The 24668-nt window shown below is 43.1% G+C and overlaps 1 protein-coding gene across 1 annotated transcript in view; it reads right to left on the bottom strand.

The window, feature by feature from the left end:
• Nucleotides 1-24668, bottom strand: part of HELQ (helicase, POLQ like) — a 365741-nt gene that overhangs the window by 44663 nt on the left and 296410 nt on the right. The window contains exons 14-15 of the mRNA XM_085636579.1: nt 22957-23055; nt 18742-18915 (exon numbers count right to left, since the gene is read on the bottom strand). Of these exons, the coding sequence (XP_085492705.1) occupies nt 18742-18915; nt 22957-23055 (273 nt within the window). The remainder of the gene's footprint in view (nt 1-18741; nt 18916-22956; nt 23056-24668) is intronic.

Raw genomic sequence — 24668 nt, 5'->3', positions numbered from 1 at the left:
ATTTGACAGATTTTCTTTTTATTTTACTGTGCACAAGAATCCAATTAAGATAAAGTATGTGTTAGCAAGGCAGAACATCAAGATACAGACTAATTATGGCAGACAGAGCAAGCTAAGAATTCATCTGGAGGCAGGACAACAAGTAAACACATTCTGAACACAATTAACAATAAAATCGAACAAGTTACTTACCTTTGGTAATGCTCCCAGCAATGGCTCCTGTGCACAGACAGGTGTTGCCATGCGGCTCTGCAGTGTTGCCGTACAGCACCAAAAGTGATGGGACAGGAACGCGTATAGCTACCACCCCTGTGCAGCAATGTCAGTGTGTTCATCTCACTCCATTTGCGCCTCCAGGCGCTTCAGGCAGGGAAATGGTAACTTTCTAATAGTGCTTTTTTCATAATAATTATAACAAAAAGCTGACTTAACCATTACGTTGGTCTTTTAATAAATATAAAAAATAGTAATTCAATATTTTTTTCTAGCAGGCCTGTCACTTCTAATAGCATAATTAATGTTGCTTGCCAGTGGTTGTCTATGGGCCAGCCAACCTTCCTACAGTGCAAACAGATTTATGTTTGCCTTATCACACTAGTGAATGGCACAGTAATGCTTTGGTCCACAGGTGACATTTAACTTTCCATGTTATTAGTATGCCAATCAGGATTAGTCAATTTCATCATGTTTTAGGAGTCAGAGTACTTATGCTAGGCATTCAACAGATAAAGCTGGCCATGTCTTACTGAGTGTGGGTGTACCTGTCCAGAAGGCACACCGCTTCAAGGAAAGTAAGGCCAGGCAAACTCCCAAAAACTCATATGCGTCAGTACACTGATTCGCTATCTGGCTGGTGCCAGGGGAAAGCTTCTGGATTCACCTTATTAGACAATACCTGCACCACAAGGCTTTCAGGCTGAGGGTGTTTTGTCAGAGAATCAGAGTCATCCTGAGCCAGCCTATGACAAGTGGCGAAAGGTCAACTATCCAGAGGAGCTGAGCATGGCTTTGACAAAGCGAGCGCCTCAAATGGCAACAGACGTTCTGAGTACGACGGCTCTGGTTGGAGTAGTGCAATCAGCAAATTGACTTTGGTTTCAACCATATGTAGATATAAATCTAATGCATCTGCCACTCTGCGACCTACTACTACAAAGGAGGAGTTTTCTTATTTTCGGAGGCCCCTCAGTTTCAAGGGAGGTAGCAAACCTACTGGCATTACGTAGCTCTAGGTGAAGTCCATAAGTTTCATGAGTGGGAAGAAGCAGACTGTCCACCTCTTTATCATCAGTGTTGCGGGGAACATTTTGTAGGTCCTGGATTACCTCAGAACAAGAGCCAAATAAGGACTCTAGTAATTGGCATTGGGAGGGAGACTGAGGCTCTGGTTGATCACCGCCTATCCCTTGGTAATCTCACAGACCATAGGCCTGATGCAGGCAGACGTTGGGTTGGTCACGTGATCGGATCCGTTAACAGCCAGGAAAGGACTGGTAAGCAACTTGGAGCTGGTCGGTTCAGGGCTAACTGTATACCCCTGCAGCTCTGTAGGATCCAAAGGCACACAAGAGGGAGCCAGCAGAATATGAAAGCTCTGCAGCATGGCTTCTTTGAAGACTGCAATTTGCTACTGGGTTGATGAATTTGGGATACACCAGGACCAACTGTGGCACCAAACTGGAAGATGCTGGAGACGAGGAGTCGTTTAAGCGTCGCTCTTGCAACTTCTCATCTGATTTCTAATGGTACTTACTTGAAGATTTTGCATGAGAACTAGACTTTGTATGTGAGTGCAGTGACTAAGAGTGGGATCGAGAGAGATGTTTAAAACACAGCCTCTTCTTAAGTTCTGTGATGGAGTTCGCCTCCTCCTCTCTATATGTCTTAGGTGCATGAGGGCACAACTCACATGACTTTGAAGTGTTACCAGAGCCCAGGCACAAATGGCACATACTATGATGGTCCATAGCTGACATCTGCTTACTACAATCAAGTCGCGGTTTGAATTTGATCATCTTCAAGGGGAGACAACTTCCATAGCACAGTGTCTGAAAATGCTGAACTTTTTTGGAGTTGTTGGAAAGCAGACACAGATGAGAGCACTGCTCTTGATTTGTATCAAACAGTGGCGAAACAAAGGAACTAACATCCACGAGAGGGGTGACTCCTATATGTGAGCCCATTCTGTTTTTTCCGGGGTTGCATGAAATCACCACAAAGCCATACAGTGCAACCTTTCAGCATGTAGAAGACGCTGCTCGGAAATATTTTCCGATGCAATCTGGTACCTGGGATATTCTTAAGGTGAGGAATATGCAGCTAGAAGTATCCATCAGGAACATAGAGACTTGGTATATATACATAATTTCTATAAGGCACAGTAGCAGAAAGTTATGCTGCTTTTTGCATATGGAGAGACACTCTAGTAGGAGGTAAACAGTAAAAGGATAGAAGAGTAGTAGCCACTGTTTCAAAAGCGGTTAGTAAATGGTAAAGTTAAATAGGAAGAGTAGATGGCCAATCATGGAATAGCTGGCACTAAGATAAGCAAATAGTGGAGACCATAAAATAAATTCTCTTTGGAATTCGTCCTTTGACACAGCAGCGATTCTTTTTTTCTCTAATGCCAGGATAGGCCATGTTCTTCTCCAGAGGCTGAGGTTGCTAATTCCAAAGGGGTGCAATGAATTAAGAGCAGCCACAATCCGCTGGACTGTTGTTGCACAGCGATTATGCATTTCTAATTTGTCAATGTCTATCAGAAGGGGTGATGGTAGGAGAGCGAGCCCTCAATTGAGCTTAGGAGCCTTAGATTATTGAGGAAGGCAACTGGCCCAAGTTGTTTTCTATGACTTGGATGACCCATAGGAATGTAATTGCCTCTTCCTGTTGCTATGTTGAGATGTTTTAAGTTTGATGTTGTGCCCTCTAAGTTTTATACAAGCAGGATATGACATTAGGTTATACTCCTCCCCGAGACATCTTGCAGTACTTGGGAATAGCAATGCGAGCCAGAGAGCTCTCTAACAGTGAGTAGGACTGAATCAGCAGTAAAATTTCCCCCAGCAGTCATATTCTCATAGACCTGGAAGCATACAGAACAGGGATGGACAGGAGAGCCAAGAGGAAAGTAAAGTAACTTTGGCATTCACAACCCCCGGCTCCTCACAAAGAGCTCAGTTGGTACCCCTCTCGGCCCCAGTGCTGCCAGCTGAGCTGACAGCTACACAATGTACCCCCGAGCCCGCCTCTTCCCCCTCCTCCGGCGTAAACACCTTCTCCCAAATCTGCACTACTCAATCCTGGTGCGCTGTCTCTCAGTCCAATACACACCATCAATATATTCACTCATAGCCATGCTCCCCCCAACACCTCCTTCCTATATTGCTGTTTATAACTCCGTGTTCCTCTGATCATGTCTAAGGCAAGGTCCACGTATTAGTATCTCAGCTCACTCACGCACGTGACGTCCCAAGACACAATGGGGCCCTCATTCAGTGAGGCCGCCGCAGGGACTGTGCACTTATATTAGCATTGTCACATGCTTCTGTGATAAGTATCATATTTGAACTAGCACTCTCTGATGTAATCGGAATGCTAAAAATGTTAAAGGCAAATAAAAAAAGATTTATTTAAAATAACATTTAAAAGAAGTTACTTTGGCCATGGGGAAAAAGTAAATATGCTTTGTACATGAAGAAAAGCAAGGCAGTTTTGGCGCCAGGAAAAAAAGAAAGTAGCATACAGTCATGAAGAGTGTGAACTGAATGGAGATTGTAGCCGCAAAGGCCCCAGTCCTTGGTTTAGTAAGCATCAGCAGATCTGGGAAAACCCACACCCCACATTCCAAAATAAATCTTAACGAGCTATGCTATTTGCAATGATGTAGATAATTGGACAGGACTTCAAAATGAGTTTTTTAATTCACCTAATAAAAGATGAACATTGGGGGGAAGTGGCTTTGAATTTATGATCTTCTGTGATGCAAAGTGCCGAAATCTCCTTAGAATCTAAACATCATACCAAGGAAGCTCTGTTCAGAAGGTTTGGGCCGACCCCTTAAATGAACCTGAGGAAATTCAAGTACTAAGTCAGACCTACCAGAGTTGGAGGATTATGAATTAAAAGCAGCTACCGCCTGGATTAAGGTAATTAGCCAGTATTAGCTAGAATCTAAGCTCACTGGTCCTACAAAGCTTGGTAGGGCAGCTGACCAGGCAGTTAGCATGCATGTGGCTAAAAAATACAAGTATTCCATCACAAAAAAAGAAGGATCAAGAGTCACTGATTCCTACCAATGTGAGGGGTGGAACAAGGAAAATTAAAAGATTTTTAAAAGAAAAGATCCCTACAACTTGAGTAAGACACATCTCAGGAGAATGGTACCAAGCAGGGAAGGAATTCTTTGAGGAGCCCCAGCCTAGACAGTTGTACTGCGATTGCATTTCTTCTCTTGGGATCTGCGATTCGGCAAAGTGCAAAGAAGTCTCCCCATAGTAGGGAATACTACAGAATAGCTAGAAGGGGATTGGAAATAAAAAGAAGCACAGTAGGGACGGAGGTGTAGCACGGGTCAGTTTTTGGACCAGAGGTTGATCCTAAATCAGAGTAGCATATTGGCCAGCACTGACTGATACCTCTAGAAGGCTTGAATTGCCAGTATTCCATTGACTGCACTGTCAGATATCGGTGCTATCAAAACCACTGTAGAGGACATGTTGGTGTTGCAACAACTGCACAGGCAGAATGAAGTTCACCAAATACCAGAGGTTCACAATATGGTCCAGTAACAACATACTGCAGCAGTACTCTGGTGAGGCGACAGTTGTTAGTGGGTAATTGGGGAGCTAAAACCCAGAAACAGTGGATGTCAGTCCAGCCCTGCCAATTAACTGTGAGCAAATTACCTGCAGAATACCTAGAATGCTGAAGTCAAAAGACAAACAGATGCTCTGCTATTAGTTGATGGACCAGTGCTCTGATAAATTCTCCCAAACATCTTGACTCACCAGCTTCTATTTTCACGAGGTACTGACAGTGGCAGAATGCCTGTCAAGAAATCTTCTACACTAGCATACCACTATCAGACAAGTTGTATGCCAGCATCAAGTGTCCAAAATGCAGATCCAGCACTCCTTGGTCCAGTCTGGGGGTCTGGTACTAAATGCAAGCCCCAAAAGTGGAACACCCTCAGAGCACAGGTTCTGAATGGTGTATACAATGACTGAACTAAGTACTGAGAGTGATGCACCGCATTCTTGGTGAGTTTACTGATCGATTAGGGCTACCATGTTTTTCAGAATCCTCCAGTTGACATCTGGGCACCAACAGAATATCCTAGCAGAGGACAGTAGGGAAAAGCCATGGCCAACCATTTTTAGTTTAAAGGGATGCTCTGTGGATTGAAACATGATAAAGCATCCATCCAGAGTCTTGTTAGCCAGTTTGTGGCTAAGTTAGCAAAAAAGTGTAGCTTTTCTTTAGAGCATAGCAGTAAACTTCACCCACACTTCAAAGGTAGCAATCTAAGAAGTGCTACAGATCCTGTGACAGGCCAACATGGCTATCAAGGTGAGCTGTGCAAGGTAGGGTAAGATTTGCATAGTACCTCGGCCAGACATTTGCTACCCAGGGAACAGCATGCGCACTGTGGGGAAAACGGCCACTACAACGCAGCCGTTTCCAAGTAAAACTTAACCCACGCATGCATTACAACGCATGCGTGGTTACCACGAATAGCCTTCACCGCGCATACCTTTACTACGAGATACGTAGTAAAGGCATGTGTGGTAAAGGCTAAAATTAAAAAAGGGACCCCCCCAAAAAAAGAAATGCGTGCAAAAAGAGGGGTTGGGGGGGTCCCCCCCCCCAAAAAAACGCACCTGTTTAAGTAGCGATGTGGAGGCAAACGGGAGACAATCGGCGTCGTTAGAGGAAACGGAAAGACACTTCCGTTTCCTCTTTACGACGTGCAACGTCAACTCGGAAGATCATGAAGAGACGACATGGCGTAAGGGGAATTTTAGATGTAAAAAAATAAAGCAGGGGTCCGATTTTAGGGTTAAGGGCAGGGGAGGGGTATTTGTAAGAAGGGTTTAGGGGTGTGGGAAAACCCTTTACCAAGAGTATGCCCTTACCATGCATGAATTTACAACAAAAATCATTGTAAAAGTATGCGTGGTAAAGGAATATTTGTGGTAAAGGTTATGCGTGGGAATGGCATTCGCGTTGTAACGCATGCATGGTATAGGCATGCGTTGCAACAGAATGCGCTGTAACGTCATACAACCGCACTGTGAACCAGAAAGCTATGTAGTTGAGCTGACATTGCAAAACTGAGCACATACCTGTATACCTCTTTCTTTTATTGTTCAGAGGGACAATAAACCGATTACGCCAATGAGGACCAGGGGGAGAATCCAAAACTGTACCTGTAGTTCTTTTCTTTATAGAGGATAGATTTTATGGCAGACATTCAAGCGGATACCCAACACAGACTGACTGCCCTGACTTTTCAGTCTCGCCAGTACAAACTCCTGAGGAGTTGCATGTATCCCACCTGGCCATCACTTGGGGGCAAGTAAGGCGAGGGAGGGTGACTGAACAGATCTGTCTGGCATCTTCTCCTTTTTTTGCGTTGAACATTTGCAAATACATCCTACTGAAGAGGGCTACATGCATGTGCTGTTTAAAGGATAAGTGTTTTAGTTGCCATAACTGTCTTTCTTGCAAGAAAACTGTTTCAGAGCAACTTCTCTGTGCAACTAGCATGAGTACAAATATCAGAGACAGTAATGCAGGATGGGTTTGCCACAACTGATCTAGGTTTATAAAGGTTAGACCGTATATTTACCTGGCACCTCATGCTGCAAGACCACATTACCTGCTATGCACAATTTAAAGTGAATTTGAATTGTAACTTCAAATATGCAGGATATCATGGGCAAAGAGACCTGTGTTGTAGTTTGATCCAATTATCCTGTATGGTTATAGCAGTTATCAAGTAAGAGAATTATTCTGCTGCAGTGCATTTGAATAGCATAAGCATACCACATTTCAGGATTGTTCTAGATCTGAAAGGGTCAAATCTGTGAGCAAATATATTTAGTGACTCTTTACTCATTTTATAGGAGCTGTACAAAGAGACATTCCATTCCATGAAGTAAAGCTAAGATTTAGAGTTCGCTCAGGGAGCGGTTGTTATCCTATAGGTGGGGGGCAAACGTCGAACGAATAGGGGTGAATTATGCACAGATTAGACAAGATTTCAGCATATTGGGTTTTTGGTGCACAGAATTCTAGGATAGATTTATTGCCATCTAGCACATTCTTACAATAAAAAGTGCACCATTTTTCTTAAAATATGGAAGGGGGATGCATGTGAATTTTTATGGATAGATTTAGAGAACATCCCCCCCAGCAAACTAGTTAACCCATGCACAAACAGCCTCAAGAGGAGAACTTTCTGGAACTAAAGAACTGCAGACTATATATACATTCACAGAAGAACTTCCAATTGCTTGTCAGAGAACTGCAGAGTGCTGCATCTAATTCGGTCTTAAATGTTTTCCTCCAGAACTCTTGCTGCTCTGAGAGACTGCTGAAGAAACTTACAACCTAGACACAAACCTTTGAACCTTCTCAGAGGAGAGAGTTTATATGCCATGCCAGCATTTCAGCCAAGCCCAACCTGCTGTATCCAGAGTTTGCTGCAGCAGAGAGCTTCCCCAAACATGTGGCGAAAAACTTAGGCAAAGCATCACATGGATCTCAGTGTATGGAACTCCACCTGCACAAGGGATCAATGCGCCATGACCAGCTGCTGCTCATAGTAAGACTCATTGTGACACTACCCTGCTGCAGCTTAACTGCATTCACACCAACCAAAGTCCACCTTTGATCAAATTCCCTTAAATGACAACTCTTTTCTAATAAAATAAACCAGCCTGTTTGACCAGAGAGCTGCAACACTGCGTCATGCATCCTTGGGGCAAACTCATTGTAAACTGAACACTGCTTGAATGAGTGAAAAAGCATACTTTAATTGAATTCAAATTGTACTTTTGTAAGAACATGAACAAAGAATGGAATTTTGACTTTTTGGCCCAGTTTTGATTATTTCGCTCTATCGCATTACTTTTCTTTGACAATGTCCCTGTTGTATGTGCTTACCCAGTTTTTACCATACTTATGAACTGACTTATTTTATTACTTTTTTTTCCAATTAACTTACCTAAACCATGATTACAATGGCTAAAGTGATGCCTGTTAAATGGAAAATAAATGTAAATAAAAGTGCATATAAAGTAATAAAAATGCATATAAAAATGCATATATACAGTGAAAAGAAAGTTATTCAACCAACACTAAAGTGCAGTCGAAGGCTCACCAATATAAACCTAGAACATAAGGCAAATGGTAATCTTAATCTCAAAATCAACTCTACAATACAGGCATTGTGCACAGCTCATAGTGAGAGCCACTTGATGCATTTCTAAATCCTTCATCCCTAAAAGCTCAACACCTAAATTATAATCTCTTCACCTTTCATTCTAAAGCCACGTACTTCCTTCACCATTCACTCATAAACCCTGCAATATTTGACACTTAAACTCTTCACCTTTCACTTCTAAACACTGAAGCCATCACCTCTAAAGCTCTTTACTATTCACCCCTTAAGCCTATACCTCACAACCATTTGCCACTCATTCCTAATCCCTTCGCCATTCATCCATAAAGACTTCAATCATAAACCCTTCAAATGTAAACAGTTCAGCATTCAACCTAGAATGCTTCATCCTTATCCCTATCACCCTTCACATTCAAATCTTCACTCAAAACTATTCGCCCTTCAACCCATCTCCATTCACACCTACAAGTTTACCCCTTCATTACTAACCCGTTCACACTTGAACTTTTCACATTTAAAGCAGACACCTTTCACCTCAGAACCCTTGGCCCTTCCTGTTAGTGTACTGGGATTGATTCTTGTATTTTCGTTTTGCAAGTGTTGTGGGGGGCAGTATATTGCATCATAGCCTACTGTATGAATGCCTGATTACGATGGTACAGGTGAGTTAAAATAGTACAAGAAGGTCAAATAGTGAGCAGAGCGGCAAAACAGAGAAAGAGATGGTTAGTGACAGTTTGGGTAGGCAAGTTGAGACTTAGGTGTCCAGGAAGTAGGCACCAGTTATTTGGTGGGTAGTGGCTGCCAGTTTACTGGCTCGTATATAGTGACATACATGAGGCAACAAAGGTCGTGATACTTTAAAATGAAGCTTATCAGTCAATTATATCACTCTTATAAGTACTCTTACAAAGTTTTCCATGTATTCTATTTCTTTTCACATTTTTGAGTGACAACCATACCTTCAAAAAATGCCTACAAGACGATAAGCAAAAAAGAAGTAATGTCAACATGAGAAATAAGATGCCAGTCTAAGGGATAATAAAGTAGCTTGTGGCATCCAAGAAGGGCTTCCTAACAATGACAACAGTTACATCATATTAAGAAAGTGAACCAAAAAAAAGGATGAGAAAGGAAGTTAGAACGTGTAAAAAAACAAATCATGCATCACAGGGAAAGAAACAGAAAAACACAAAAACTCCTCAACAATTCCAAAAGAACTAGGTAAAAGGAAAAGTACAAAACATGAAATAACTTCAACAGAATTCTTTCAGGCACCATATAATTAGGAATCTTATTATATCTTTAAAACCAATGAAGAAGATAATAGCTAGATCTTGTCAACCGCAGTATCTGAAAAATTTGGTACATTAAACTTTCTGCCTTCATAGAAAGCTGTTCATTCTGATTTTAAACAGAATTAAACTTTTAGAAAGGTTATTCAGGATACTTAAAAAAAATCATAGGCAAAAGTACAAAGTTGTAAAAAATAACCTATGTGAGTTGTACAAAGTAGAGTGGAAACATACTTTGAGTACGGAAGCTTTCTTCAATTAAAAGCACTATAAACACATAATTTAGTATTTGCCGTAGACAGAGATGCACATGCATATTACTTGAATAGAGGAACACATGTAAAATTAAAAAGTAGGAGCTACAAGGGAGATGTTTTCTTGGATGAGATATTACAAAGTCTTATTCCTGTGCCAGCATATGAATGGCAGAATAGTGATCTTTGAAGAATCGGACAACATTCAATTAACAAACTGTAAAGCTAAAGCTCAACCGTCTACAGACTATTTATCCTTGTAAAGTTCATAAACTTTCAAACCCTATTCTTTACATAGTTGATCTCTATCAGCATGTGGCAGTGCATACCAAGATGCACAATATAGAGAGAAAACTGTGTTAGGAACAAAGCCCGGCTCTTCATCTAGAGTGACTAAACGAGCTTGAATGGAACAATTTCAAAAACTCATTAGACACGCAAAAGGACATTCACATAAGGTACTTTGGACATGAAGTAGAATCAAGAGAAGTTGGCACAGAGTTTGTCGACCAAATCATAACTTCTGAAAATTTACCTCTTTCATTCAAATAGGCAAGAGCTGCATTTACAGCCAATTCTGCTGAAACACCAAATAAAATGTTTCTTTTGCCACTAAACAAATTACAAAGGGCAAACAAAGAAAGTAGATTTTAGCTTCAAAATTTAAGACAAAAAGAAATCGCAAAGATTGACATTGGTCCTGTTCTTAATAGCTAAAGATATATCAGAGGACCAAGTTTTCAGTAAGCATTGAATTAACAAACTGGGTGATAATCAAATGCATGCATAGTTGTTTTTTCATCATTTGGAAATGACTCCCATTCTTGCTAAACTGCATCAGCTGAACATGCACAAGAGTACGATAATCCAAACTGTACAGCCTTTTCTAGCAACTGTCTCTCTTCAGTCCAAAAGTAAAAAAAATATCACCACCAGATCAGTCGAATGGAACGTTTTCCTGTACCTTCCACTGGATTAGTGAATGTGTTCCAACAAAAGAAAAATCTAGCAATAACTTGTCAGGTTAGATAGAATTACATAAACTGTTCAGTTTTGAAAGAAGAAAGCTAGTATCTTAACACTGATGACCATCTGTCACTGATTTGGTGCACCAGGTAGGACGATTGAACAAAGTGGATAATTTGAAAAGCTAGAGTCTGACAAAGAGGAATATAGGTATGAACACTACAGTATTCATCCTTAGCATACAGGTATTACCTAGGGTGATGCTTTTGAACTGTACCAAATGTAACAAGCAAAGGGTGAAGTGATCAGCACATGGTGAAAAAAAGCTTAGAAGCCTGTTTTCCTTTACTGTATATTCCACAGGTGAAGAAGGTGGCTAAGACAATAGACCATTGCAAATTTCATCAGAATCAACAGGGCTGTACGTGAAAATCCTGGTTTCATTGTGACATCAAATAAATTTTCCATCTTGTGTTTGAAAGTAACTGACCGCTATGCAGTAGCACACATACTAAAAACAAGAGGAATAGGACAGCAAGATAGTTGCTGGGGAAAGTGTTAGGCAAGGATGAAATATTAAAATGTAACATCAGGAATCTCACGGGAGCCAATGTGTGAAAAAAATATATCTGTTTCCTCAACATACTGAAGTAAAGTGCATGTTACACAACTTCGGTAATCCTAGTTTTGCAGATTATACAAGAAATGGCCTCCATGATTTTTTGAGAACGACAAAAGCAAACCATGCTGGAATACACTTTCAAGCGCAGAAGAACTGTGCTCAATGGATCGAGCAGAAGTTTGTAGGCACTTTATCCATTGATTTTAAGCCATTCTTCGATGTATTTGCAACAAATAAATGCTAAACTTGTTGAAGTTGAAAACTACTCCTGAAAGAAGGACTTGCAAGCCATAGTAGATCCTTAAATTCACATGCTATTGTCAGTGAAAGGAACACCTAAATTTGGAGAAGACTCAGATGAAACGGTTTTGCCTCTCACTGAACAACATATGACTTGTGAAATTCCCCAAGTTAGACTCAGAATGAAAATTTAAGATAAAAAGTGACAGACACACATATGTGGATATTACTGTCACCATAGGTACTGATACAAAGGGAAGTACCACACAAGAGGCAGTCAGAAAGTACGTTCCTGCCATTGCCACCTAACATCATGTTTTCCTTTAAAAGGTGTGAGGTTTCACAGTATAAAAATGCCTACAATCCGGTCATTGCATTCAGGTGGAATGCACGCGTGGGTATTCAATTCCTTGCAGTTGCTTGTTTTGTGACTTCCTGTATTACCTAGATTACAAAATCTCAGAAAAAAGGATATGAACTATGTCTAGCAGGAGATTTGACTAGAGAAGCCTTTATTTCAACAACTGTAGAGCTTAATTCTCAAAATGCAGCCACATCTTAAGACTGGGTCCTATGAACCTGTACCCCTAGACCACATCAGTGTATTTTCTCTATTTGGGAAGAGAAAAAATATACTTTGGTTAAGTCTAGGTCCAGCTTTCACCGGAAAATGAGCCAGAATATATTTAATAGATATTTAGTATTTGGCACATGCAGATCTTGAGAGTATGGATATAATGAAAACAAACATGATGGACAATTATTATCCAAAATAGATCCAGCACTAGAATATTTGTGTCTGTATAAAGTTGTACAGTACTACACATATTGCAGCAATATTGAAGACTATGAGGACGCCGTTTGTTTTTATGGAGTAGTTATCTAGTGAGATACAACAAACCAAACCTCAAACTATCTTAAGCTATTGTGTCAGACAACACAGAAAAAGTCTTTGCTGTAACTCTCCAAGCCACAGTGTGCTGAAAAGGAACTTCTAGGTGAACATATTTGTAATCAAGATCCCTTCCATTTAGTAAAAGACAACAGTCAATCTGCCGCCTTCTCTACTTATATAAGGACATTAGAAGATGAGATTTAGAAAGAACTGACTATCAAAAACTCCAGAATCTAGTCAAAATCCAGGTACTGGAAGTTAGCACTCATTCAGAGAATCCCACATTGAAACTGAGGCAGCCATGGTGATGAATGGGATATAAAATGCTATTTAACAAGTCAAGAGACACCATCTGTGAGGATCTGGATGTATTTTAGGATATAGCTGTGGTGCCTTTTCATGGAATACACTTGCAAAAACTGTCTTGGGTCCAGTCAGGCTCATTTGTATCACCTGTGCTCAGCCCTGGGTAGCTGTGGCTTTGAGCAGCAAGGCTCAACAAATGAACTTAGTATAAAGCAAGCATTTAACAGCACCAAACAACAAAATAAAGTCACGCGACACGAACGAAATCGGACACCAATTTATAAAATCAGAGTATATTTTATGAATTTTTAGAAACCTTGATGACCAAATTCCACCAGGGGGTTCCGGAGATACAGATTTTTGAAGATATAAATACTTTTAAATGCAACCGCAAACAAGTAATGGTCAACAAAACGTTTGTAACCTTTTTGAAAAGTTTTAAACAGTTAGTTCGGCAACTCTGGCCCAGCTTGGGTGACCAAATCTGGCAGAATTGAGGTTTAGGGGGCCAGGGAAGATACTTTGGACCGTTACCTGGCCATCAAAGCATTTTCACTTCTAATTTGAAACTTTACAGGACAACCATCATGGACTCTAGCAAAGTGGTCCTGATGCTGAGGTTACAGGTGACAAAATGCAGAAGAATGCACTGGTTTAGGTGCAGTTGATGGGGGTGCCTTTGCGGTGAGTCCTCGGCCCACAAGTGGTGAGGGACTACTCTGGCAACAGAGGTTGTTGTCCCAGGATGTGCTCTTGGTTGCAGTAGCTGGCCAGCCGATGCTGGGCTACTGACCTCCTTGCACTGTGGTCAGGGCAAAATCCTTTGGCTGGGGCGAGTGTCTCTCTTGGGTGACAAATCCAGACTCTTGTGTCTCTCCCGTGTTGAGCAGAAACTTGGTTGCAACTTTTGGCCATTGAGGATCGGTCACTTTGTGCACCCGGTGCCCGGTAGCGGCAAAACGTCTGAGGTAACTACCTACTTGCTGGTTTGGGCTTCTTCAGCTTTTGTGTCCCGGATGCTGGTTCCTGGGCATAAGGAGACCGATTCTTGGAGTCCCTGCTTTGGTATGGGGCTGGGAATCAACTTTTCCCCAGGTCAGAAGCCGCAGGCACATTCCAAACTTACTAACTCAAAGTGCCGAAGATGCAGTCCTTCAGACTGTGCAGCATCTCTTTGTGAAGTTTCAAGGGCTGCAGGGCAGTACTTCTTAGGTTATATCTACAAATCCAGAGTGATCTCACGGACAGGGTGCGGGTGGTGCCATATTTATCTCAGGAAAGTGCCCTTAGGGGACCACGCGGGCGCCGGCCAATGAGCTATTGGGTCCCCTCCCTTCTGGAGACGTGTTTCCTGCAATGTGTGGCCTCCGGCTACCCCAGAGTGCACTATTCGAACCACTCAAAATGTTAGGACCCTTCTCATTCATCAGGAGCTTGGTAGCCCACCCTAGAGGTGTGGCTACCTGTGGGCTACACGCACACAGGAAAACCGGTTTGGGGACGGGTTCTTGTGAGAAAGTGCCATCTTTCTTGTATGGTATGCCCCCACTTTTTGCTGAATTGCTGATGTACTTTGACTGAGTGTGCCCATGGCTCCTGCCAATCAGGTACCCAGGGCCTATGTTCCTTCCCTAAAACTGTGTTGAAGCCTCAACCCAATTGGCATCTCTGGCCACATGTCAGCCCCTGGTAAATGGTACACTAGGTACCCAGGGCCTTGTGACCAGAGAAGACCCCTAAGGGCTGCAGCACTTATTGTGCCACCCTTAGAGGCCCTGTACCCTGACACACACACACTGCCCTTGCAGGCTGAGTGTCTGGGTGCAGAACAAAACAGAGAGTCGACATGGCACACATCCCTGTGTGCCATGCCCACAACACACTGCCCTGGCATACCTCAGTCACCCCTCTAGCTGGGTGCCCTATACCAGTGGTGTGGGTACAGGTGCATGAGCCCTGTGCCCCTACAGTACCCAGGTCCATTCCTGGGCATTGTAAGTGCACTGCTGCCATTAAGAGTATATGGTGCTGGGAGGTCGTCAACACGAACTCCACAGCACCATGATGGCAACACTGGTATCAAACTTGCTCAGCACATTAAACCCGCACTGATGCCAGTGTGGGATTTAATGTACAATGCACGACAGAGGGCATCTTAGAGATGCCCCCTGAACCTAACCTACAATCCACATCTTGTCTGAGGGGTTGCCTAGGCTGGCACACAGCAGACATGTTGCTGGACCCCTGGGTAGGGAGCCATCCGCTCTCATGGGCCTGCAACAATGCACATCCCGGGCGAGGTGCTAGGTCTCCTCACCCAGGATGGGCAGGGGAAGCTTCAAAGGCTTCAAAGGCCTTTGTGAACTTCTCCAGGCCACTTGCTGTACTCAGCAACTGGCCCCTACCGGTTCTGACCCCCACTCTGGCGGGAAGACTGGCCTGAAACCCCAAGGAAGGAGAGGGGGTGTGCCAGCCTCTGCCAACCCCACCCCTCAGGTGGGGGAGGTGAGGTGAAGCACATCTCCGGCTCTCGCCATCTTGAAGATGGGGAGCCCTGCCCAATCAGTACTAGGCTACTGCACCCCCCCCACAGGAGAGTGGCAGAATAGGGGGTGTACCCACCCCAGGGAAGGTACCCATTGGTCCCTGCCCTTTACCTACCTGTAACGCCCCTAAATTTAGTATTTAAGGGCACCCTGAACCTTCCTTCCTCAGATCCAGATTCCGAAACAAGAAAGAAGAACAAGAAACAAGAAGACCCGCCGTGCAGCTGCTAACAAGAGGAAGACACCAACTGATTTGGCCCCAGCCCTACAGGTCTGTCGACCCTCGAACCTGCTCCTGCTAAACCCCGGCATCTCCAGTGGTCAGCAACCTCAAAATCCCCGGAGGACCTGACTGCCTTGTGACTCTAACTGGGATTCTCACGAGCAGTGGTACTGCTCAAAGCAAGTAACTGACCCCTGGCATCAACCAGGAACCGCAAACCCTGCACACTCTGCACCCGCCAAGCCTGGCCTGTGCCGGAGTGGACAAAGACCACGAGGACATCCCCCCGGTGACTGTGACCCCGAATCAAGCACCCAAGGACCCACCTCGACGCTCCTGACGACGCCTGCAGCCTCAGAACCAGGGACCCCTCTAACCGCGACCAGCAGAGGGTAAGATTCCCCGACGCCAAAAGGCACCCCTGCACCCGGCACCCTGCGGCCCCCTGTGCCCAACTCCTGGTTACCTACCTATCCTCCAACTACCCAACTTACCTCTCGAAGTGGTGGTCACACCTGAAGAATCTTTGTCCCCGAGCTTGCAGCCTTTGTTCGTTCTTGAGCTTCTCCATTGAAATCCATTGAGCGCCCGACGGCTCTGAAGCACCCTGCACCCAGCCGCCCGAGTGCCCCTGGCAGTGTAACTTCTACTCTAATCTACTTCCCCATTTGCCCTGAGCAAGTGACCAGGAGCCCAGCTCCCACAGCCGCATGGCCTGCTAGCCAGCAGCCACCAACCAAAGGCCCCCTGCCTCCCATAGGATAACATTGGGCCTAACTCACTCTGCACCCGGCTGCCCCTGTGCCGCTGAGGGTGTAACAACTGTACTTACCTGACCCTGGGAGATCCCCGAGTCTATGCCCAGAACCTTAACTCTGCCAGTCAAGTACTTACCCAAAAGCCGATAACTCACTTTTCTTCCATAGGGTAACATCGACTGGTATCACTTGGAAATTCTTTTAAGTGTCGAGTTTTGAAACTTTAAAATATTCATCTACAATCAGCCGAATTACGAAAACTAATTTACTCACCTGTTATCAGGAGAGATCCCAGTGCTGGATCTTGGTGCCCAGCATTGACCCTGAAAAGTAATTACAACCGTACTTACCTATAACTTGAATTTCCTTCCATAGGATAACATTGCCTGGTTTTCACCAGAAAATCTTTTAAGTGTCGATTTTGCAAACTTACAAATATTCATTACAAATCGCCTGTATAACAAAAACACATTCTTTCAACTGTTTACAGGAGATGCCCCAGTGCTGGATCCAGGATCCAACACTGAGTTAGAAAAAGTAACAATAACCCCACTTACCTGCTAAGTGAATTCCCCCCCATAGGATAACATTGGTGATTCTATGTGAAAAAGTTTCTATCAAATTTTAAAATACAATAATATTCCTTAAAAATCATAACTGTAACCAAAACGTTTTTACTCAACAGTTTGCAAGAGATGTCCCAGGACTGAATCTAGGATCCAGTCCTGTGGTAAGAAAAGTAATCCAAAAAGTAATCAATTGTATTTAACTAGAAATTCCCATTGACCTCAATGTATAATTGTGTTTGAAATTGTGTTGCCTATTGCAACAACTGTATCTATTGCATTCAAAAGTATACTGCCTATTGAAAGTATTTATCTAAAGCATCTCATTCTGAAAAAGTATATTTTGATACCTATTGTTGGTTCTAAAATAAAACCAGCATATATTTTTATATACAAACCATTGGCCTGGAGTTCAGTTCTTGAGTGTGTGAGATCATTTGCTGACTGAGTGTGTACAACAAATGCTTTACACTGTCCTCTGATACTGCCTTAATGCTCGACCAAGCTACCACTTTAGAAAGTAAGGTTATATCTAACTTTAGCCTCTGCCAAACCTCTGAGGACTGTGGACTCTGTGTACACTGTACCTATTTGGGAACAGTATATACAGAGCCACTTTCTTACAGTTCTCCCACTCTGTCCGTGTCTCCAACTTGTCTGCAGGAACAAAAGGCATCTGGCTCAGAAGTGTTGTCACAGGTGGTCTTTCAAAGGCGGCTTCCCTTTGAAGCTCACCTTTTGGGCTCACTACCAAAGTGGCCTTGCTGCACGAGGAAGTAGCACCTCACTCTGAGGCAATGGATTTAGTTCTTCTGCCTGGAAGGCGTTCACACGTCTCCAGAGGCAAGCAGAAAGTTCATGGCACTGAACTGCAACGACCATCATGTTCCATTGCTGATGCCCATTGGGGCGGGACCTATGAATATGAATAAATAACGTGCTCTAATTAAGCCTACTGTCTTCCATAATGAGCCAGTGATCAAGGGCAGGAAGCTGCCCGAAACACGTTTGGCATTGTAAGGGAAGCTGTGAGGAAAGCCTGGTTTGTTGCTGCCGGTGGCGCCTGTGTATACACCACCCTGAGTGTGGCATCTCCAATGGGGCAACCTTTTTTGTGATATATATATATACATATATAAATATAACAGCCTTGAAAAAGTCTCTGGCATGATGAAACGCGCGTCGGCTGTTCTTTCCGGACTGGCTGTTTTTTGTACCAACTTAAAATACAAACTTCAGTGAAAAATATTTGACTTTGTGTTCTCGAATATTCTCTTGTACTAAATGACTGTAGTAAGATTCGAAAATAACTGTTTATGGATTGTTGGTATGAGTATCTTTTAACATTATAAATATATTGAAAGTGACCTCTGAATTCCATGCCCTTAAAAATACACTTGGCCATCAGCCTTGTACCTGTATATGGTCATAGAACTCCCCTACTCTTCTGTGACTAGCAAAATACTTTTAATTTATAGGTGGGGAGAGATTAGACATTTGCTGTACAACAAGACATCTATTGTGGTACTAGAAATATGCACTCACATTTCTTAACCAAGCTGTCCGCAAAACACTTGACAGATGTCATCAAAGTAAATTAGCACATTTCAGTTTGTCTTTCATTTTTCAAAATACATTTATGGAAGCAAATCTCAATTACCTCGCAGAAATGAAAAACCGAAGAGGAGAAAGAAGCAGCAGATGCAAGCAGATTTTGTATAAATCCTCGAGGTACATTAAACTTCTGTGACACGTGCCATATGTTTGTTTCTTTCAGTAGACAATATAGAACAAAAGACAGATATAGTCGGTTTACGATTCCCATTTCCACAGCCTAGAAACACATCAAAGGACATTCGATTACAAAACATTTAGCTTTTTTAACTAACATTCATGACAATTATAGAACTGTATAGAACTTTATTTCACTAACTGTTTTTAAGAAACATTACCCCATTTGAAAGAAAAAAACTGTCTTCACTCGGACACAAAAAATTGTAATAGTAAAAAAAAAAAATTGTAATATAAAAAAATGGTATAACTGGTACCATGTGGGCTGGTCCTATGTTGACATCTCGTGGTTTGTCAGTTACCATAACCCCTGGAATTCAAACAAGCATTGGCAAGGCCAATAGGTCTTGGAAATGAAAGGGCTATTGGCTCAGTCAATGTTTATTGGCCATTGCCTAGTGATTTGGCATGGGGGAGTGCATTGACATAGGGGTATGAATTGACAGTGGCATGGGAGAGTGCACTGAAGTAAACAACCAGAGACTTGCAGAAAAAGAAAGCAGCATATTGAAAAAAAGCACAATGGAAGAGAAGATGAATAAAAGAACAAAAAAAGCATTGGTAGCAAAGTAAATTTATAGTTTAAAAAAATCCAAAGGATAGGATAGCATTTATAGAGCGCACTAAAACTAAAAGGCTTCAAGGCACTGGGCGAGCGGAAGAGAGACCAGCATCTGCAAGCTAAGAGGCAAAGGGCCAGGTCTTCAGAAGCTTCCTGAGTCAGCCGTGTTAATAGAAGGGGGCAGAGAGTTCCAGAGTTTAGCGGCCGCCACAGAGAATGAGCGGCCACCCCATTTGGGCCTACGGAATCTAGGAGAGACAAGGTTTTTTTTTAGTCTATCTCCAGGCTCTTCCTGGAGTGTATCATTGCAACAAGATTTTAAGGTGTGTTGAGCCTATGCTATGCATAGCTTTGTACACCAAGTTCAGAGCCTTGAAGGAGATGCACTTCCTGATAGAAAGCCAGTGCAAGGCACGGATTTCTCCCTGGCGAACTACTGTTTCGGGATGTTAAGAATTAGCCTTGCCGCAGAGTTTTGCACCACCTGGAACTTGTTCAGAGAACCTGTGCTGACATTAAGGTACAATGCATTGCAGTAGTCTAACCGGGAGGTAACTAGTGCAATGATGGTGGGCTGATGTAGCTCCGGAGAGATATACGGCAAAACCTTCTTCAAAATTTTAAGAATGTAGAAGCAGGTACTAACTGTACGGTACACCTGTGTGTCAAAGACAGGCCCTCATCAAAGAGGACCCCCAGATATTTAGCCATTTTAACCGAAACAGAAGGGGACCGCAGTTTGCGGGCCACCAGGCAGCAGACCAAATAGAGGTCACAGACACACAGAAAACGAACACCATAGACAGAAAGGTTACAGAGTACACACTACTATACTATATGCTCGGTTACCACATTTTTTAATGTCCTGGCCATAGCTTCACATATTCCATGAAGCCACAAATACCAACACACACACTGGTATCCCTACACCTCATGTTCACAGTGTGCAGGGCAGGAAGAGTAGCATCCCAAGACTTGTCAATTTCCGCTTGTCGCTAACTCACTAATAGGCGTTTTTTACACCGTTATGTGCAAGGAATGAAAAGGTGGGATGTTGGGAGTTGTGCACTAGCGGGGTGATGAAGACGCCCTAAAAACAGACAGTGTTACATGAAGCGAGACAGTTGGCCAGCACAGTTATTCGAATTTCCTACCTTGTTTGGTCCTAAAGCACCTCAGACAAAAACAGCAAGGTAAGTAATGCAGCTAACAAGCAGGGAAATAAAGCACCACAAAAACGTTGTACTTACCTTGGCTTCTTTTTCTTTTTCTTGTTCCCTATTCCACTTTATATTACTGTCTCCACTCACCGACATGCAACTATCTAAATCAGCAACACTGTCTCCACGCGAAGAACGCCAGCTCATGAAGTCTGGTAAAAGCTGCCTAACATTCAAACAAGCTCTTAGCAAACTACAACTCCCATGAGATAATGCGTTAAAACTACACGTATAGGTCAAGTTATAGCTCAGGATTGAAGCGGCAATATCATGCAGGATTGTTAGAGATAGACAAAGGACAACACTGAAACAGAGCATTAGTTAAGGGCCTGAATAGTATGCATTTGAGGCAGCCTTCTTTCTTAGCAGGAGTTTGATCACAAAAAGTAAATATGTAAGCTCATTAACAACGTTGGTGCTAGTATTTGTATTGCTACATTAAAAGTTGTAAACAATTAGAAAAATAAAACATAAAAAACGTTTTGAATGTCTACGCATTATTTTCCTAATTGTTGCAACATGCGTTTCCTTTTAGTTGCTATTCCAGTTTTTTATCGGTTTCTGTACTTTACAAAGGTGGTGCTGTAGGCAAGCTCGTCCGGAGAGCCCAAATGTCTCGGAACCTATGGCTGTGGAAGTGACATCAGTGGTTAGCAACCATCGCTTGGAGAGAAGACTAGTAACGCCGAGTGTCGGTAGGGTCAGGGGTACAGTAGGTGAGTGTTGGGCTTTCCTGGGGGAAAACTTTGCTGAAGTGGGAGTCAAGGAATGAGCTCACTTTGTTGTATGTGGTATGTGTGGTGTGATAAAAAAAAAAAAAGAAGAACGGGAGCGCTTGTGAAAAGCACTTTCAAAGACATAAAAAGGAAGTCCCAAAACATGCCCTAAAATGGCAGCTGCATATGTTTAGGAGTAGTTGGTCCCTGCTCTCAGGGAGGCATAAACCCTGGCGGAGCCATCACGTATGCATTTCATGGACAAATGGGGAAAACGAATAGCGAGGATAGAGCCAACAAATCGGAAGCTTAAGGGTGGACTGAAGCTTTCAAAGTACATACAACAAACAGTTCTATTTTCGAGACAGAGCATGCCTGCAGTCTAGAGCCGAGACCTCAAAAGGACCATCTAAAGGGTAGGTTGACTGATATGGGGAAACCCTTTGCTCTTTTACCCACTTCCCCTCTGTTGGGAAAAATAGTAAGAGCCAAGATCCAGGCCACATATAAAAACGTTTTAGGACAGGTTCCAGACTGCCAATGTCAATGCACACCCCTATGCCAATGTCAATGCACTCCCCCATGCCAATGCACTAGGCAATGGCCAATAAACATAGACAAAGCCAATAGTCCTTTCATTTCCTAGACTTATTCGCTTTGCTGATGCTGGTTTGCATTCCAGGGGTTATGGTAACTGACAAACCACGAGATGTCAACATAGGACCATACCACACCTTACCAGTTATACAGATGGCCTCCACCTACAGGAGAGAAAGATTCACCACTACACCAGCCGCCACTGCATGAAGAAAGTATAGAAACATAAACAAGAGGGGGAAAAAAAGCGAGTGGACAGCAGACCAAGAGTAACAGCAGCCGATGGTCTGCAAAAGTCCTGAGTAAGTGTTGATGAATTCTCTCAGTCATAATTCTTAAGACTAACAGTTATAGTCAACACATGCTACACACTGCATTTAGTCCGTCCAAAAAATCCTCTAGTAATGAAACCGCAGTAGGAACCACAGAGTCCATCAGGAGAGCAAGCCACAAGGGGTTATTCTCCCTTTTTCAACAGTACCTCTCCACAGTGTGAATCCCTGCGCAGGTATTGGTGCAGGATTGATGCAGGAGGGCGATTTCACGCCATGGGCCCACACAGTGTTTCTACCGCTGCTGGGAAGCAGACTGAGGAGTTTATCCCACAGTCTGCGAACCCGGCGGCTTGTGGGAGACAGACACCACTACGAGATACATTACAAAATTAATTGTTTTTAATACAAATGCAGTTGGTGGGCAGCTGGTCCTGGCATTAGACCACACCACACAACCCTGGGCCCAAGATGGTCTCCCCGCAGAAAAAATGGGGATATAAAGCCCACTAGACCACCATGGTGGTAATAATGTGAAAAAGGTATAGCTACAAAATACACATTTTAAAATCCACCTAAAAACGAAAGTTCATACTGGCACATAAGTCAGAACTCATAATTGTTCCCACATGCTGAAAGAACGTTAAAGGTAATGAACCCTTTCAAACATTAAGGGTAAAAGGTTTAGTCGAACATATAGTCATGACCCACGCTTACCTTTTTAACAGGCTGACCTGCAATCTTTCTTGCAAGAAAGCTTTCTGGAACGCCCACAGATGCTGCCATTTTCTGTTCCGTTGCAGTAAGTTGGTTAAACTGAAACAGAAAAAGAAACTAAATGACCCACAAAAAACCCCAACAGAACCCACAGGAAACAGTCTCCCCGTTACCCACAGCAAAAAAAACAAGTTGGCCCCTTAGCTGCTTCACTCTTTCAAAATGATAACCCCTAATGTTACCTGCCCGTCTGAGTACAGCAGTGACATTTATTCATATTTTGATTAGATTTTGACAATGGACGTTCTCCACATTAAGATATACATCATTCCACAGTCAGACTCTTATCTTCCAAAAGAAATTTGAACAAGCTCTCATTAGTTTTAAATGACCTCCACTGGCTACCATTACGAACTGAAAGCCAGAATCCAATTCTATTACAGGACCGGAGGCTTCGGATTCTGCTTCTCTTTCTTTTATTTGCTACTCACAGCAGCCAATGAAAATCGTTTTGTATGCAAATAAAACTGCTTGTCCATACATCACATCCTGTATAGCCCTATAAGAGCCACCACATCCTGTTTCTGCTCCTCTTTCTTTGCTGCTCACGCAGGAAGTTAAGTGCTCAATACATTATATTGTGATTTATGTCTTAATTGACTGTTAAATTGACTTTGCGATCTTGCACTTATGTTTGCGCTTATATCGCGCTAGGTTTATTAATTGTGTTTGAGTATGTGCGCGATTTCGCGCTGTCAACAATTATGTCATCCTTGTTTTTCAATGGTTTTGATTTCTGAAATAAATGTATAGGTAATGGTACTTTATCTGATAAATGTTGGGAAATTGTTTACTCGCGTTAGCTCTCGCTGGCGCTATCTTGTTTCAGCCTGCGGGCATCTTGAGAAGCCCCCGCTGAGAGCGGCGGGATCTGTGAGGCGTTCCCACTGGGAGCAGTGCGTGTGATTACTGTGGGCGGCCCCACCAAGCATTGTTTCATTCCCGCTGGCCTGCGAGCATCTTGAGCGGCTCGCAGCGGGAGGTTATCGTTACACTGGCGGCCCGATCGGGCTCAGCTTCCCTCCCTGATGGCCTCAGAGCACCGCGCTGCCTTTGGTGCGATTACAGTTTAAGCGGGCACGCCCCGCCATTTTTTCCTTCACCGCGCTACTCGCGCTTTGTTTTCGGCATTTCTGCATGTAGAGGAAGCAGGTTCGAATCCGACCTGCGAGCTCGTATTCTTTATACTATGCATAGCCAGTTTTACGGCAGCATGCCGTGCTGAGTCACTGGCTTAATGGTTAAGGTTTTCAACTCTTACTCTCAAGGTTACCTGTTCAATTCCTGGTATTTCAATGTATTTGTTTTTCTTCAATTGAAAATATAAGAAATAGTAATTCAAACAGCATTTAGCCCACACTCTCTTTCAGGGCAAGACCCCTCTCATTGGCCAGATGTGCCCAGAGCCTGCTTACTTTCACGTTTTCATGTGTATAGTCCTATTGGGTTACTGTCTAGTACGGTTGTGTTACGTATTCTAAAGCTTTTATTAGCAATTGTGGGCACAGGCGCCATACCGCGAGGCACGCTTGAAACTCCATGCTTGGTAGATTTATTCCTCGGTGGCCAGGGAGATAAGGCACAGGCCTTCCAAGCCAATGCTTGTGGGTTTAAGTCCCACCTGTAGGGCAACCTGATACCCTCTTGCCCTT

This window comes from Triturus cristatus, chromosome 2_1 (genome assembly GCF_964204655.1).
Source record: "Triturus cristatus chromosome 2_1, aTriCri1.1, whole genome shotgun sequence".
Lineage (NCBI taxonomy): Eukaryota > Metazoa > Chordata > Amphibia > Caudata > Salamandridae > Triturus > Triturus cristatus.
Note: the sequence above shows the minus strand (reverse complement) of the source record. Positions and strands in the feature narration are given on the sequence as shown.